The 18,142-nt window shown below is 41.1% G+C and overlaps 1 protein-coding gene across 1 annotated transcript in view; it reads right to left on the bottom strand.

The window, feature by feature from the left end:
* CFAP58 (cilia and flagella associated protein 58) overlaps window positions 1-6,532 on the bottom strand; it is a 130,786-nt gene extending 124,254 nt beyond the window's left edge. The window contains exon 1 of the mRNA XM_056850450.1: window positions 6,230-6,532. Coding sequence (XP_056706428.1) covers window positions 6,230-6,532 — 303 coding nt within the window. The remainder of the gene's footprint in view (window positions 1-6,229) is intronic.
* Between the last annotated feature and the right edge of the window lie 11,610 nt (window positions 6,533-18,142).

Below are 18,142 nucleotides of genomic sequence, written 5' to 3'. Positions count from 1 at the left end.
CTGCTTGGACAGCAGTCTTTCCAGAAAGATTGGAACAACACAGGGAGAAACCTGGAAAGAGGACAGTCGTCATGACATCATTGTGGGTGCTCCAAAAACGCCATTCCGCTTTGCAAGCCAAGATGGAACAAAACAGCTATAGATATTAAATTGTATCAGAGTTGCAATGAAAAAAATGTATGCAATTCAATTAAGGGAGTTAATCAACTCATCTTGGGATAACAGGGAATGTAAGGGCTAAGGGAACAAGATATCTAGTCCATAAAGAAAAAAAGCAGCAGTGTTGAGATGAAACAGTTGGAGGACAAGGGAATAATGCTAAAGATAGTGAAAGGATCGATGGGGGAAGATCCACATGTACACAAGATTCACCCTAGAATAACAAGCTGCCTTGTTAGGAAGACATAAATTAATTCTTGAAGAGATTCTGAATTCCCTTTGAGTTAGGGATTCATGTACATTCTGGCCAAGAAAGGAGGCTACAAGGGCAGTCAGCTGAAAAAACAAGCAGGAAATTTGAATTACAGCTGCAACAGGGGATTTAGCTGCTGGAATATCATTTTGACATATTACTACTTTGGCAGCGGACGAGATTCTTCCTTCTCTACCAGAACTCTCTGATTCTTTCTGTCCCTCCAAACATGCCAAGTAAGGACCATGTTTGGTTATTTTGTTGCCTTAATGCCACTTAATGCCTTCTGTGTGAAACAGCAGAGTAGTTGCAGGGAGCGATTTTGTCTGGCTAGAGCTGAGACAAAAGCTACCAAGAAGCTTTCAGCAAAGTGGCAGGGAAACATTTGCTTTTAAATCTTTTGTACGTACTGCCTCTGGTGAGACAAGCAGTATAGCTGGAGATGGTACTCTGCTGTGGTCTTCTGACAGCTGGGGAAAAGATCAAAAGATGAACAAGACAGCTCTGGCATGGGGGCATTAGTCCACTCATGTCTCCCTATGGTATCCTCCATGACTGACAGATAAGCAAGTAACTAGAACGTAATGCCATACATCCCAGCACACAAGGAGAGCCGTTGTCCTTCTCTAGACTAAAGGTGAATCTCTGCCAGAACATCAACACACAACATATGTCCACTTTGACTAGGAGTAAAGAAGATCTTCAGTGTGGCCATTTCCATATGGATTATCTGCCCCAGCTGGGTTCAATGCTTTTGGGAAGCATTTGTTTTTCATGCTCCCCCAGAGGAACACAGTGCATTCATGAACCTCCTCGGCATTCTCCAGCTTTTCTCCAATTTTGCTCAAATCTGCTTCGAAGTTTTAGGAAAGATCTCAGCAAAGCCTGGATGGCTGCTGTGTGGGTGGAAGAATTTGGATTTTGCCATGCACACATGACTGCCATTTCCCCCCTAGACTTTTCCCTGCCATTGCCATTTCCTCCCCCTGCCTACAGGGGGCCTTTTTATTTTATTTTTTTATATTGGCACTAGAATATCATATTAGTATAACATTACACCAGTATATGCACCAGGATTTTTGTTTGTTTTTGAAATCCCACATCATTTTAAAAAAGTAAACCTCCAACCTCTTCCATTGTGAAAATATGCCTTTCCCCTTGTATGTCTGCAGCGGAGAGGACTAGAGACTTTTTAAAAGACAAAGCTAGGAATTAAAAAAAAACCTGGCACATATATTGACATGATGTCATATTAATAGAACAATATTCTAGTGTCAATTTAAAAAAATTAAAAGCCTCAGGAGAGGCTAGGGGAGGGGTGGTAGCAGTTGCTGGGGTACTGAAACAGGCAAACTGGGGAAGCTTCCCATGAGGAAGCCCTGTTGCTCCTGTACTTTATCAACAGGAAAGCCACACAAGCCTGTCCCTGTGTGGAAACCTCCATTGTCAAACTAGCTTGTGTGTGTCAAATATACCGTTTCAGCACAACTAGCACTTTAAAAAGCATTGCAGGTGCTAAAGTGTATGACCCTCTGAAAAAACCATAAAAGAACAGTAAAAGAGGGAATTGATCACTTTGGTGACCAAAGATAAAATTCAAGGAAATAGGACTTTTTAAAATTCCTGAGTATTAATTGGGACTGGGTCATTTACCTGGGGTGACAAAGAAAGAATGGGGGTGTGTGTTTCTTATGTGGTCTACAAAATAATTTAGACGCTTAAAAAAAATGTGTGTGCGTCTTTAAATCACAAAGTCACAATTCCTACTCCTCTGCATCTTTTCCAGTTCAGACTTAATAGCTGGATGTTTCTAGAAGGTGGAGACTGCAGTTTTAAGAGCTCTGGTTGGGGAGTTGGCACGGTTGAGTGTAGAATGGGTAGGAATTCCACTGTATATGAGGATTCCTGGCCCAGTAGGTTCCAGCTCAGCTGTGTAAGCAAAACTCCTTGCCCACATTTTTAGCTAAGTAGCAGGATGTGAGGTACGCAGAAACAAATAGAGGTGTATATCCAAGAGAGAGGTCTTTGAGAATTAGATGTAATGTTATATTAGCTGAACTGATATAAGCTTTCGATGTAAGGCACCAGCTTTTTACCGCCTTTCTGAAGTAAGTACTGCTATCAAATATCTTTTGAACTATTCATACTTGCGGTAAAAATAAGGCCAAGGCCGATGGTGCAAAATAGGTAAATCTATATCTTTTATTGCTCAGGTGAAATTCCCTATGCATTTTGCCCAAGAGGCTTCTTCAGGGGAATCTGTTAGTCTTGCAGTGGTTTTTCAAAGAAGAGTATATAACTTATGCAAACATTTCTGAAAACAAAAGGCTAAGATTATAACAAATACATAAAACTAAGATAGCAAAGAGGGATTTAGTAAGTTCTTGTGTTATTTATTTTGTTTAAAATATTCATTTTAAAATGTTACATTTTCATATAAAGCTGAAACACTGGATAGAGTTATCTTTTTAAACTGGAAGTGTTTTCTGGATATTTATGGGCTGGGCTGTTCCAGAGGTCCATTTCTTTATTTTAAATTTATCCTCAACAGAAAGAAACAAGCATACCAGTAGTTAAAATTTATATGCAGTTAACAACATTATCAGAATTGTGGCTGGACCGAGAGATCATTTTATCTAAATTCAGATGGAACATACACACAGGGAGCAGGTCTACTCAGAAATAAGTCTCATTTTATTCAATGGGGCGTACTCCCAGAAAAAAGTTCTTAGGACTGCAGTGACAGAGACCTACCAGAAATTGAACATGAACTGATGGTGTTTTAAGCTCCCTGCCTGGAATTTTGTGGGTTTGGTCCTCCCATACCATATTATAAAGTAAGTTTTTTAGAAGTCGTTCCTTCTCTCCTTTCTTGGTTGAAATAGATGTTCCTTGTTCATGAAAGACTATGAAAGATTTTTTGGCAGGTAACTCCTGTCTCTCTGAAAGCTATGAGTTGAATCACTTGTCATTTTACTTGAGTCACCCAGTGGGAAAAACCTGGGATGATCTTTATTCTTTGCCGCTGTCAGCAGTCAGTCTTGTTCAACCAGTTCCCGATTTCTGTTGGGGCAATCTTCTGTTGTTCATCTTAATTAGGTGTATAAACTATGGTTGCCAGCTCCAGCTTGGGAAGTTCCTGGAGACTGGGGGTGGAACTTGGAGAGGATGGTGTTTGGGGAGGGAGTTCAGCATGAATGTAATGCAATAGAGTTCATCCTCCAAAGCTGCCGTTTCCTCCAGGGAACTGATGTATGGAGATTAGTTGTAATTCTGGGAGATCTCTAGGCCCCACCTGGAGGTTGGTAAACGCAGCAATACCATTGCAAAGCTTTAAATATAGCTTGAAAAATGTGTTCCTCACTGGGACTTAAAACATTTTTTTAAATTTCAAGATAGCCCAAGATAGGGTTGCCAAACCCCTGACAGGGGTGGGTGATACCCTGCTTTGAACCCCTTTCTCCCCGGTGCCACTCAGATGGCCAGCAGGGGTCTTACCAGGCACATATTGAGGCCCAGGTCTTGACATTGTTGACATATTAATGTCACTTCCAGAAGTGATGTCATCACGTCGCCGATGACAATGGGAGACACACTGGTATTTGGGCAAAACTCTGTGCTAAAAACAACTTCTGGTATTTGCTCAAATAGCAGAGCATCTACTACATCATTGGTGACGTGATGGTGTCAGTTCCAGAAGTCTAGACCTTAATTTGCACCTGGTAAGAACCCCTACTCCCCATCCCTGCCAGTTGCCAGGGAGTACCTGGCAACCCTAGCCCAAGATTACACCTGTAATGGCCCCTCTCTGTAGTGTTCTGAAATGATGTGTGTTATGCTGCCTTTTTGCCTTCCTTAGTGTTTCCTACTTCTCTGCCACAGAAAGCTCTTGTCTTAGACTTCTTAGTTAAACCCAAAGAACAGGATGGCTTAGTTAATATTTGGTAGAATGACAGAACAGTCAGTGCATGGGGCCGGCTATAACTTAGGATTGTCAGGTCCCTCTTCGCCTCTGGCAGGAGGTTTCTGGGGCAGAGCCTGAGGAGGTTGGGGTTTGGAGAGGGGATGGACTTCAATGCCATAGAGTCCAATGGCCAAAGTGGCCGTTTTCTCCAGGTGAACTGATCTCTATCGGCTGGAGGTCAGTTGTAATAGCAGGAGATCTCCAGCTAGTACCTGGAGGTTAAACTAAATAATTGTTACGTGAAAAACGCAGCACCAAAGCTCAATTTACCGTAACTCAAATATTTATGATACCAGAGATATTAAGACCTGAACACCAATAAGACACAATGTAATCAATGGAATGTTCTATTATCAGACATATAACATAAAGCTGGGTTCACTTCACCTGCATTGATTCAAAATTCCATAAAATAATTTTAAAGTGTACTTGCTTTTTTTGCACAAATAATAATACAGAACCTCCAGTTAAATCACCAAGTTCCAGGTAAGTCCCAATGAAAAAAGACCAAAAAAATAATAATAAGGTCCAAGGAATTCAAATAAAGAGTCCAAGTTCTATGATGTCCAAAGTTAAATTCTAGGTACACAGTTTCCATTTCCAGGTACACAATTACGATATCAAATCCAAAACGACACTTCCGGATCTATGTTCGTTTTGCAAAGAATTATGCTTCATCAGTTTTGTATTAGTCTAGTAGCATGTCAATATAGCTTAATGCAGGGTACAAAGACCTCTAGAAAAATACAAAAATGAGCCCGACAATCATAGATGCCACATATTACATATTGAAAGAGTAACATTCATATTCCAAATGTAACCAGTGATGCTTACCTATTCTTGACCAGCTGACCCATAGGGCGTCTCGCTAATCTTTGAAGGCTGGTAAATGTGTTTCAGATAGCACCATGTTAAAAAAGAGAAAGCTCCGCCTTCCAGCTGTAATGTATTAAAGATCCTTAAAGAAAACTAGACATATCAAATTCGTTGTTTAATCCTGCTGGGGACATCGTTTTAAAGAGATATATATACCTTAACTCCTTTTGATGCAAAATTTTTGTAATGTCCTCCTGTTGATATTTGCGTGGTTTATATTGCCAAAGGGCAAAAAACAAGATGTCGTTTTCAGAATGACCTGCCTGAATATAATGGCCAGTTAAAGGCACCTCTAATATGTTCAAGCGTATCCTGGCCCTATGTTCTCCTATGCGTAGTTTTAATTGGCGTGACATAGAGCCAATGTACATTTTCAAACATGGGCAGAGGATGGCATAAATGACATTTTTAGATGAACAGTTAGTGAATTGTTGAAGTTAAATTTAAAATTAGAACTAGAAGCACTCACTTCCTTGATAGGCATGCTAAAGGGACAAAGTGCGCATGCGCCACATTTATGATGTCCCCGGGTGTTAACCCCTTGTTTATTGGTTGTCCTATCTGTCTTTACTAAATAGTTGCAAAAGGATTTTGTTTTCCGTAAGCCAAACACCGGCTTTTCAGAGCAACCCGGAATGGTATATAATACATGCCAATGCCTGCGTATAATACGTTGTATTTCATGTGTGAGGTGATTGAATTCCAAAGATGCACAAATTCCAATGGGTTTAACACTGGGGGTGACTTGTGGGTGCAGAAGTGTCTCCCGGTCCTTGAGTGCCACTTTCGGTTATTGCCGAATTAATAATGAAGTCGTTATAGCCTCTCCTCTTCAGTGTATGGCACAAATTATTCGCTGCTGAGTTGAAATCTTGTAAATCTATAGCATTTCTCTTCAGCCTAAGTAACTGGCTGAATGGCAAATTTCGACGTAAATGCAAGGGGTGGTGTGCGGTAAAATGGAGACCCGCTCCTACATCAGTGGGCTTATAGTATGGTTTTACAGCTATGCGGTTCTCCTGGGTCCTATAGACCATCAGCTCAAGGAAAGAAATTTCCTGTTTACCCATGCGACCAGTGAATTTCAAAAATGGATTCAAGGAATTGAGAACATCCAGAAGAAGCTTATAAGCAGAAGGTGAGTCAAGTATGCAGAACAAATCATCAATAAATCTAAAATATTTCACTACGTGGTCTTTATATACATGATGACGAATTAAAACTTCCTCAAAAGAAATCATATAGGTGTTGGCTACCGAGGGAGCGCAGGCGGCGCCCATCGCTACACCCCACGTCTGCAAAAAAAATTGATCACGATACCTAAAAAAAATATTCTCAAAAACTATATCAAGGTCTTAATATCTCTGGTATCATAAATATTTGAGTTAAATTGAGCTTCGGTGCTGCGTTTCTCCAGAGTACCTGGAGGTTGGCAACCCTACTCTAGCTATATCTGAAGAAGTCAGCTATGGCTCATGAAAGCTCATAACATGCCAGAAATTTTGTTAGTCTTTAAGGTGCTACTGGACTCTTGCTCCTTTCTAATGGTTTTCTGTGTTCTAGTTGTTTTTTTAACACCTGTAATTAAAACCTAAGTGGGAAATTGCTTCTCTTTTATTAGAATGGTAAAAGTGTCTCTTTGTAAACAGAAGTTACACAACATGGAAAGTCTGTGCCACTTGTGAGGCATTGAAGCCCTGATGCATCATTCCAGTGACGATGCAGATCGGCATGCTACTGGCTAAGGGAGCCTTTCGCCTGGCCGTGAAACAAAGCCATGCTTTGTTGCCCTGCTGGTTATGAATGATGCAAATTAAACAAGCATTTGTGGTTGCCACAGACATGTCCCAAATGAGTAATGTGTGGGCTAATTGCCTTGTATGTGGTGCTTCTGCTATGGTAGCACACGTCATTACTCTTATTTCCAGCTAATATTTTTCCTTGTTTTGGGGTGAGAAGAAGCTGAGTATCCTTTAACTGATCATAAAGAAGAAACATCCATTATTTCTGGTAATATTGGGACAGTCAGAGTACACTTCTCCACTGTAGCTCTTCTGTAATGAGAGTGAATCAAGCATGTTGCCAGAACTCCTATAATGCCATATTGGTACTCTATGTTTAGCCATTAATGTGTGGGTAAGAGGTTTTGCTGTAGTTCTATACTTTTCCATTCCTGGCTACTTTATCCCCCTACCTCTGTTTGAATGGGTATCTGAGGGCTCAGCTATACATGTTGTAGAAAATCCATGATCAAGATCTTCTATTTAAAAGCAAAGCAAAAGCAACTGCAAGATTTATGCACACCTCCTGCATGTTGCTGTTTGTGGGTTCTTATATAGTTGGCTTTCACAACCACTGTTGAACCTTGTGTATCTGGAGTGAGAGGAAGAGCTTCCTTTTTTTTTTACTTTCCCATTCTGTCCTCACCGTGTGACACAGTTTAGACAAAAGAGTGAGATTGCCAAAGCACCTGGAGGAGGACCAGCTGGCCATGGAAAATGGAGAGTTAAACCTCCCCCACCCCACTGTAGCAAGCTTGCTATCCTCCCAGCAGCCATCTGAGTACAAAAGCTATGAAGAAGGATGGAGGGGTTTGTTGGACAGGATGGTCCCTTCACTTCCATCCATAGCACAAGTCCCACAGCTGAGAAATAGGGGGCAGATGCCACATTGGGGAACAATGCTCAGAAGAGCCACAGATGGCATATCAAACAGCCACCAAGTGATGATCACTGTCCTAAGGTGTATCCTTGGTGGTGCAAATGAAAATGTTAGCCTTAGTAGCTGCAGGTTGAAAGCACAACTGTTTTTGTTGCCACCTTCGCTTTGGGAAATTCCCAGAGTTTTGGGGGCAGAGCCTATGGAAGAAGGCTGTTGGGGAGGGACCTCAGTGGGTATGTGATTCCATACAATCTACCTTCCAAAGTTGCTGTTTCCTCCAGGGGAACTGATCTCTAGCGTCTGGAGTTCAGTTGTAATTCCAGGAGAACTCCAGGCCCCACTCTGGAGGATGGCAACCCTAGCCAGTATTGATTTCATATTGGGAACTGGGTTGTTGGTACTGGGTTGTCTTGTTCCACACTACAGTACTTCAAATTTAAGAAACACAAGGTGGACACTGAGTCTTTCCTGGAGTTGCTGCTCTAGTTGTTATATACAGCTGATGCCTGGAGACGATGATGAAATCAGTAAATTTATTTTTCACTGAAATCAGTGAATTTATTTTCTTAGCAGCTGGTGGATATTATGGATAAGCTTTTGGTCCAGGAGTAGATTACATTCTTGCTGAGCTCTGCTGCCTCTTTCCAGTCTATATAATAGTTGTGGAAAGCAGGAGCAAAGTTCTTAAATCTGAGATGAGACAACTATATATGTAGGGGATATTCACTTCAGCCCTGTCTTTGTTTCCAGCCATGAAATGCATTGGCCTACCTATGTTGTTGAAAGTGTCAAAAATGATTTGTGTGACAAACAGATAATTGGACAATATTTTACTAGAGAAACTGGGATGGCTCCAGGAGCAAATTATTTGGTTTGTGTAAAAATATTTGGTCCCGTTGATAAAGAATCACGTTAAGCCTGGCAATGCTCTTACAATAACAGACCAATCTATTGTTTGTTTGGAGATCAGTGTGCACCACCCGCCCAACCCAGTTTTCCTCTTGAGCAAGGTATTACAGTCCTATTGAAACCCTGTAAAAATCCACTGCATGAGAATATTGTAAAGCTTGCTGCTTCTTGCAAAATATTCCATTTGTTGGCTGCTGATAAGAATAGAGCTAGCCAGAAGAATATGGCAGAGCAAAAAAAAAAAAAATTAATTGATGTTCACATAAGCTGAAAATGTGACCGTTTTTCACAGCTACTTTTAAACGCTCATCATGTCACCTACACACATGAAGCTGCCTGCCTTATACTGAATCAGTCCTTTGGTCCATTAAGATCTGCCAGTAGCTCTCCAGGGTCTCAGGTGAAGGTATTTCACATCACCTGCTACCTGGTCTTTTTAACTAGAGATGCTCTACCACTGAGCCATAGCCCTTCCCCTGTCATGAGACAATATAGATATTTATTTATGTTTAGTTTTTCCTTGCAGCCTGGGCAAGTTTTAGAATATATATCCCTATAGCATTTTATTTTTCTTTCCTGTAGCCTTGTTCATAAATTTCACTGTTGGGCTGTTTGGAGTTAGATGTGAGATGGTGGTACAACATCTCTTTCAATATAATTTTGAATGTTTGATCTAAAAGATAATGGGCAGGAATTTATTTGGAAGAGGGAACACGTATCTTCCTTCAGCAGTAATGCAACCCTACTTCTGCTTGGCTGCAGAGGAAATTTAACAGCATAACATTATGCAATTTGTATGGTTTCTCTTAAAACAAAATCCCTGTTGACCCTGTCTCAACATGCATTGCCAGGCATTATGCTTTGGTAAGGGAGAGGCCACGTTGAACTGCGTACAGGAAGAACATCAGGATTTCCATGAAAATTATTTATTTCTTTGAAAGGGAGATCCTTTTCCAAAGGTTCTCAGCAAGCGTGCTGGAAAGGATGTCCAGTGTGGACCACATGACTGACCCCTCTGGCACTGCACTGCCAAAAGCAGGATGTTCCTAGTATTGGTGATAGGCAAGAGCAGTTTGTCCCATAGCTTTCTTTTTCAGGTTTCCAAAAAAAGTTATGTAGAATGGCCTATCCTGTCTATAGTGACCTATTATGAAATGACGTTTTAGCTTTTTAATAGGCTATATTAACCAGGAAGGGGAAAGTAAACAAAGTTTCCCCCTCTTCTGTCCTCTCACTGTTACAATTAGTTGCAATAAGAAGTAACCATAGCCTTGAAATAAGGTTTTCTATTAGAGAAATAAAGTTTTCTATTAGAGGGCAGAATTTGGGGGTGGTGTCATTTTTTGTGCCCCTGCTCCTGGGACTTGAATTAAAGCCTGACATCAGAAATTAAGTGGGCAGCGTTTCTCGTGATCTGGAGAAAGTGTGCTTGGAAAAGCTTCTTCTCCTTTCTTGCTGAATATAGGTCTGCTGTTAAAAGTCACAGGAGCAGCCAAGCCAAGGAAGCAAAGATCTTTTTATTCTTCCTATTTCATGAATGTACAAACGACATGATCTAGAAAATATGGTAGACAGGATGTAACTAACAAACACAAGTAAAAAAAGGGATGTAGGGACAGTATTTGCTGCCATGAAAGCCTATAGGCTAAACTAGATGTTACAAGTGGACATGGGTTGGACCTGTGGATGCCGACACTGTTTTACAGAACAATTTGGCCTTTTAAAAATGTTGCAAGTGCCCAATCCCACAGTGTGGTGGGATAGGAATATCTTGTGTTGTGTGTGTGTGTGACCTGTGCTGTTCCGGCAATGGAAAAGGTCCACTGGTGGGGAGGGGCAAGTTCTGCCGTACCTTCCTCACAGTATTTTAAAATGGCTAGATTCTTCTCTAAAATGGCACTGATGTCCACTAGTTAGAGCCATGGACACTGTAATGTCTAGTTTGATCCTGTGTCTGCACCCAAGGACCCAAAAAGGTTAAAATGTTAATCCCCTTTCCTCCCCGCTGTCAGATCAAGGCTGCACTTAGTGCAACGTCAGGTTTCCGATAATAACGGGCAATGGATTTAAAGAAACTTCAGAAGCCATTTCAAAAACAGGGCCACCCTGGAGTGATCCATATGCATTCTCTGTTTTGCTTCCAGACTTTGGTAGTCAGAGGAAGAAAGGTATCTTTATTATGAGGGTGCGTAATACCTGGCCATTTTGACAAACAGGTGCCAGAGTGACAAAACCCGGTGACTCACTTTCTGTGCCCCCATCCAATTATTGTAGTGACCCTCAGATCATCCCTTCTTGATGAGTCTTACATTTGAATAATTTCCAACAAGAGCAAGGATTGAATTAGATGACCTGTTGGGTCTCTTCCGCCACTGAGACTGTTTCCTGTCTACAGCCTGAGCAATAAAATTCATTGAATATACTTGTGCTGTTGCTATAATGTACCTTGTCCCTATTACTCCTGTTCTATTCTCAGGAAGCTATAAATACAGGACCGCATTCATGAATCCCTCTCCCAGGCAATAGAATCTTGCTTAGCTTTACAAGCAAAAATGACTGTTCATGTGACATTAACTGAACTACATTGAATACTTCCAAGCATAAATGCCATCGTTGTAGGTTACTTAGTAGTGGTAAATGCTATCGGCAAAGGTGCTTCTCTGTAAGCCTAATGGCACATAAGGCACACAAAGTGATCTTTTTGGGCCATTTCTGCTACATATATGCATACTGCAGATCCTCACTTGAACACATGAAGCTGCCTTATACTGAATCAGACCCTTGGTTCATCAAAGTCAGTATTGTCTACTCAGACTGGCAGTGGCTGTCCAGGGTCTCGGGCAGAGGTCTTTCACATGACCTACCGCCTGGTCCTTTTAACTGGAGATGCTGGGGATTGAACCTGGAACTTTCTGCATGCAAAGCAAAGGCTCTACCACTGAGCCAGGGCCCCTCCACTCTGTCTTAAGGATTCTGTGATCTCCAGGAGCAGAATTTCAGAGAACTGATGGGGAAGGGAAGAAGTCCCATTCAACAGGCTTTACTCTGCTTACAGTAATTTTGATCCAAAGTCATGTTAAAGTGAGTATTAATTGTTAATGCTAATGAAGACTATGAAAGAGTCAATGGCTTTCCTTTTGTTGTCTTGATTCCTTTGTGAGCTTTCCCATGTAATAACCAAGGAAGGTTTTCTTCTTTCTAAGCTGGAGTGTCCTAATCTTTTAAAACTTCCATCATACTTTGTAAACTGTCTCATAATAACAGGGATATTAAAGAACTCTCAAATAATCATGTAAAGCAAAGGGTTTAAAGAGGCAGTAGATTTTATGGAAGCAGTAAACTAGATATGTAGTTTCTCCCTGATCCCCGTGTCGTTTGCATGCTCCCATGTTTTTGAAGTTATGTGTTAAATGATTTGTCAGAATACTAGTCTTGTTTCTTGCCAACCCTAACCCCCTTTTGTATTAATTTCTATCCTAGCTCTTGTGTCAGCCCGCCTTCATTTCCTTAATCAAGAATAATCTTCATTATTGAAAAAACTGTCACCCAGAGTCCTTTCTTTTTGTTTTGGAGAATGCTCCCCTGTTTTGCCAACTCTTAAGGAGAGACACTTTTAAGTTTTCATACTCCCTCTTGCTCATTCTTTCAGATTTTACGCACTGCAGCAAATTCAGCATAAAAACGTTCCCACTGAAGCTGCATTTTTACTACAGTTCACCTCTTTGAAGTGGCATGGGAAAATCCTGTGTGGCTGTGCTCTTTCAACAGGACCTCTTGACTAGCTTATCTCAGTGCTGCTTCACCTATGTCTGAGCTTCCTGCCAACTTTGCTCCTCCCGAAAAGAGAACAGAAGTGAGGAAAACTCCGCTCAGTGGTCCCAGATGATCCTTGAAGGTTTTTTTTTCCTGTTTCTTGCTTGGCATCTCAATGAAAGCTGTTTAATCATTGAATAACAGAAGCCAGATCAACATTCCCTAAGGGGGCCTGTGCTCAAAGCTACCATTTCTTTGTTTGCAACACACACCTCATAATAATTAGATGTACAAAGTGTGAGTTGATGCTGCCTTGTTCTGAACTGATGCTGTAAACCAGCTGGCATGCATGGGCAGGGTTGGAAAACATTTATAAATATTAAAAAAGGTTTTTGTGTGTGTCAACACTAGGACTATGATTATTTGGCATCTAATCTCGCACATGCAAGAAAAGCAACCACGCCTTTCACCTCAGAGGCTTATGATTAAGGCACCAGCATGGCCTGCCCTGTTACAGCTTCTCATTGAAATGGCAGGTCTCCAAGGCAAAACCTCTCACCATATTTCAATACGTTCTGGGATACAGCTTCTCCAGAATGTGCAGAATTCAGACTCTGGTCTTTCAGGCTGATTTGCAGACCCTGCTGCTGTAAGACACAATCTAGCAAGAGTTAAGCACTTATGTTTCAATAGGAAACATTTTTAGTAACTCTGTTGGATTCAATGAGAATTAAAGTGCTGAACCTCTAAAGGGTTATATCCATAATCAGAACATTCTGCAAATTTATTGGTCATACAGCAACAATTAAAAACAAGCCAGTGTTGTAGAGACTTAGGAGAAAATCCATATGAGGACTTCTTTGAGCTTTGTTGCTCTTCACTTTCATGTGAAAGTGTATTTACCATGGTCATTCCACAACACAAGTGATACTGTACTATATCCTGCACAGATTGGAGAAGGTATATTGCACGTATGGTTGGGAGGTGTTTGTCTCATGTGGGTGGGAGTGAGTAAACCACGACTGTCCTTTTCCCCCAAGCTGAATAATGCATGACATCTATAGTTGCCAGCCTCCAGATACTAGAAACAAACAAAGCAGCATGGAGGCTCTCTCAAAAAATATATATATACACTATATTAGTGAATAAATGCTATAGTCCTATATATATACATAAAGGTGCAGATGGAGTAAACGTGAAATCAGCATATAAAAAAATAAGAGAACAAGTACAATAAATAATGCATATAACACAAAGCTGCAGACAGCGTAAAAAAGCTCAGTAAAGTCCGGATGTGTGAGAATGGCCCCAATCCAAAACACGGATACAGTTCAACGGAGCACAAGCTCAGTCTGATACAGCGGACCTGATCCAAAAGAGGATGCGGATTCTAGATAATTCCAGCGTTTCGATGGTCTTCTTCAGCTGTCTGTATGATTTAAAGTAAGGCAGTTCACAGACTGTCCCCTGGATAAATCAACCTTAGATCGAGACCTCCGAGGGTTCAAACTTCATTCTCCAAGACGGATGCAATGGATCTCCAGCTGATAGAAATCAGTTCACCTGGAGAAAATGGCCTTTTTGGCAATTGGACTCTATTGCACTGAAGTCCCTCCCCAGGATCCACCCCAAAAACCTCCAGCCCGTGGCAAAGAGGGACCTGGCAACCCTAATGACATATCCAAACCTGTTTGTTCTATGCAGCAAATATTAGAATATGAGAAATCTGCATTTTAGATATAAATTACATAGATTTGAAAGGTGCATGAAAACAGCTAAACAGAGAAGTAACACCTGGTTTTCATTAGAATGTCAGTGGTTGGAAAAGTCCAAATAATGGTTTAAAAAGCAGGTTCATACAGGTAATGATGGGACAGAAGGCAGGGCAACCAAATAATAGTGGGAAAGTAGGGCCACATGGAAACACAAAAGGTCACATTGAAAATAAAGTAGTTTGGTGTGGTCATTATTTCTATCAATGAATTCCCTTTTGTCTGAAAGAGAAAATAGCACCATCATATTCCACACTGGTTGTGCTAGTGCTGTAGTTATGTCTGATAACAAATAAATCACCACAAACAAACTCTTGAGAGAAATGGGATAGGCGTATCGAAAACATGGAAAAGTAATGTTAGTAACCCAAGTGTTACAATAGCAGAGAAGAACCCTTGTAATAGATTGTGCATTTGGCTTAACAGAAACATCACTCCAAACCACAATTTGAGCTTCCAAATGAGCTTTCAGACCCAATGTTAGTACTGCTGGTCTGTTTTTTGTTTTCTATCTGCTCATTACTTCAACTTCTCTTAAAGGGGGCCCTCGGGAGATATAGCCTGCCAATTCAGGCATCATGTTATACCACAGTAAGCAGAAATCATGTTTTGCAGACTCAATTTGTGGGCAGATTGTAAGCCATGGTTTGTCAGTTTTCATGTTGCATCACACCATGGTTAAGCTTCCTTTACTATTGTTTGGTGGGATGTCTGAATAGAGCCTGTGGGAAGAAAAGCCTCCCAGTTTCGCAGCCAAATATTCTTAGTTTAGCAGCTGGAATACATTAGGCTGTACTGCATAATTTGCTTTTCCAAATGTATTCCAATTTTATGACATTCAGGTGTGTTTATTTGTTTTGGGTGGTTTGCACCAACTGAAGTGGCGACAGGAAAGTCGCCTTCTAGGGCCTAGGATCACATCCTTTATTAAAATCATACAGGTTAGTCCAAAAGAAACTTATAGTGTTGACTGCTCACATTCCCTTTGAATTTCATGAAATTAACAGAAAATATAAACACTTCTTCTAAAAACTAAACAGCAGACACACCTACCCCAACTCCACAGTAGCTTCTGCTGATCTTAACTGGGAAAGGACGAGGATGGAATAGCCAGACAGATTAAGGTCTTCACATTCTTCAACATTTAGCTATTCTGTTAATTGTTCCTCTACATATAATGTGCCACTTACTACTCTAAAAGAAGCACATTCTTTTGCAACTCACCATTTCAAAACACTCTGTGTGTTTGAGTGCTATTGATAAAGCACAAAAGGCACATCCATTTAAGCAAGGAAGGAAGGGAGTTACTCCAGCCAGTATCTTTTCTGCTCATTTCCATGTTGATGCCTCTTGCCAGTATTACAGAACAAAATCCCAGCCATGAACTCCCTGCCACACTATCCTTGAGCTTCACAACATAGATGCTTTTCTTAAAAAAAAGAGAGAGAGAGAGAGTTGGGGCAGACCCATTTGATGCACTTCCTGACAATCTCTTGCAAACAGATAAAGGCAGTGACTTGCAGGGTGACTTCTGGCTTATATTTTAATAACCTCAATGGGTCATGTTTAAACCTCAGTGGGAAGGGGGGTAGTAGAGAAGAATGATTTCCTTTTGTTTTTTATGTATGCATTCGTTTCATTTGGTTGCTTTCTATCTGAAATATTACGTAAACATGAATCATCCCTCTTTGCTGTCTCTCTTTTAGGTGAAACAGTTGCCGTAACTGTTCTTTGTATTCCAGATGTTTTCTGTGTGTGTTAGCCATTCGTTAATTTATCGTTCACACCTTGTGACACCTCTCCTTAAATTCCTACACTGTCTTCCTTTGCACTCCTGTGTTTCACAGAAGCTTTCTGCCTTTTCAACTGGTTTGTCCTTATCTCTCCTGCCCTCTTTGCTTCTTCCAACTCTACTCTCCTTAGCCACCCAAAGGTCTTTTCTGCTTTCCTTTGTGGCAAATAAGGGCATTTCTGCACAAGAATACACACTGTAGCTATGCAACCTTAAACATTGCAATGGGAAACAGTAAAATTTTGTTTAGTTTCCAAAAGTTGTGTTTAATATACCACTAATACTGATCAAATAGAAACTCTACAACGGTATAGAATAAACTGTAAAAATCTAGTGTGAACGTACTGAATAATCTTATATTAATATTTATGGCCTCACTATATTGATACTTATGGCTACACTATGACCTTTTCTCTCTTGGATCAACAGTAGTCACTCTCAGTGCCCTGCTAGAGGTCCCGGTAAGGTTGCCAGGTCCCTCTTCACCACCGGCGGGAGGTTTTTGGGGCAGAGACTGAGGAGGGTGGGGTTTGGGGAGGGGAGGGACTTCATTGCCATGGAGTCCAAATGGCAAAGCAGTCATTTTCTCCAGGAGAACTGATCTCTATCGGCTGGAAATCAGTTGTAATAATAGGAGGTTAAGCTGCAGTACTGCAGCCCAAGCTTTGCTCACGACCTGATTTTGATCCCGACGGAAGTTGGTTTCAGGTAGCTAGCTCAAGGTTGACTCAGCCTTCCATCCTTCCGAGGTCAGTAAAATGAGTACCCAGCTTGCTGGGGGTAAAGGGAAGATGACTGGGGAAGGCACTGGCAAGCCACCCCGTAAACAAAGTATGCGTAGAAAATGTCGGGATGTGATGTCACCCCATGGGTCAGGAATGACCCAGTGCTTGCACAGGGGACCTTTACATTTTTTCCTCAGTGGAACAGGCTTATCACAGGAGGTGTTAAGCTCTCCTTCCATGGAGATTTTTAAGAAGAGGTTAGATGGACATCTGTCATCAATGCTGATTCTGTGACCTTAGGCAGATGATGAGAGGGAGGGCATCTTGGCCGTCTTCTGGTCACTGGGGGTGTGGGGGGGGAGGTATTTGTGAAGTTCCTGCATTGTGCAGGGGGTTGGACTAGATGACCCTGGTGGTCCCTTCCAATTCTATGAGATCTCCAATTATTACCTGGAGGTTGGCAACCCTAGGTCCCACCAGTAGATCTACTTATGTATATCACTACTTCATAGCACTTTTTACAACTGTGTAGGAAGATACAAAGGTTTTTTCTATGGTGCTCTGCCCTGTGAGATCCCATTCTTACTCGCAAGTTATTAAATTGTGTAGTATATGCATAAACTAGGCCCAACAGTGAGAACAAGACTTGGTCTATGATCTTACAGAATACACAATGTTGACTACAAAGCTGGATGTCTATTGTATACTGAGCTCCAGTAATAGAGTAGCTCATAGTAAATTTTCCAGCAGCCTCCAAGCCAACAGAAGGTGCAGGAATGATGCTACTTAAGCAGCATCAGAAGCCACCATGTGCTTATGAGTGATGTGTAAAAACTTTGTCCACCACTTGGCTTCATCTAGATTTTGAGAATTTCTTAAAGGCACAGCTTAGAATATCCACTAGTAGGGCCTTGTGAATTTACAACATCATTACAACAGTGCTTTGAGGCCTTCTTAAGAGAAAAACATGCTACACACATTCTAATAAATAAAAGGATATTGGGAGTTAATTTTGCAGAGAACACCGGCATTATTTAGGTTATCAGGCAATGTGATTCCAAGAACACAGAGATACAATTTTACCATTAATACTTTTGAAGCAGGAAATTAGCAGAAGGGTTTTAACTATCCCAGTGAGTAAAACTCTGCTCTCAAACTCCTTGGAATTCTGAAGTCTCAGAACTTTTCTTTTTTCATGAGCTAGACAAATTATCGGGGACTGTAGGATGAATTCTAATTTAGACGGGAAGGGTTTAATTCCACACCCGCAGTGCACAT

Source organism: Euleptes europaea, chromosome 5 (assembly GCF_029931775.1).
Source record: "Euleptes europaea isolate rEulEur1 chromosome 5, rEulEur1.hap1, whole genome shotgun sequence".
In the NCBI taxonomy this organism is placed as follows: domain Eukaryota; kingdom Metazoa; phylum Chordata; class Lepidosauria; order Squamata; family Sphaerodactylidae; genus Euleptes; species Euleptes europaea.
The sequence above is the reverse complement of the archived record's forward strand: the minus strand, read 5'-3'. Positions and strand labels throughout refer to the sequence as shown.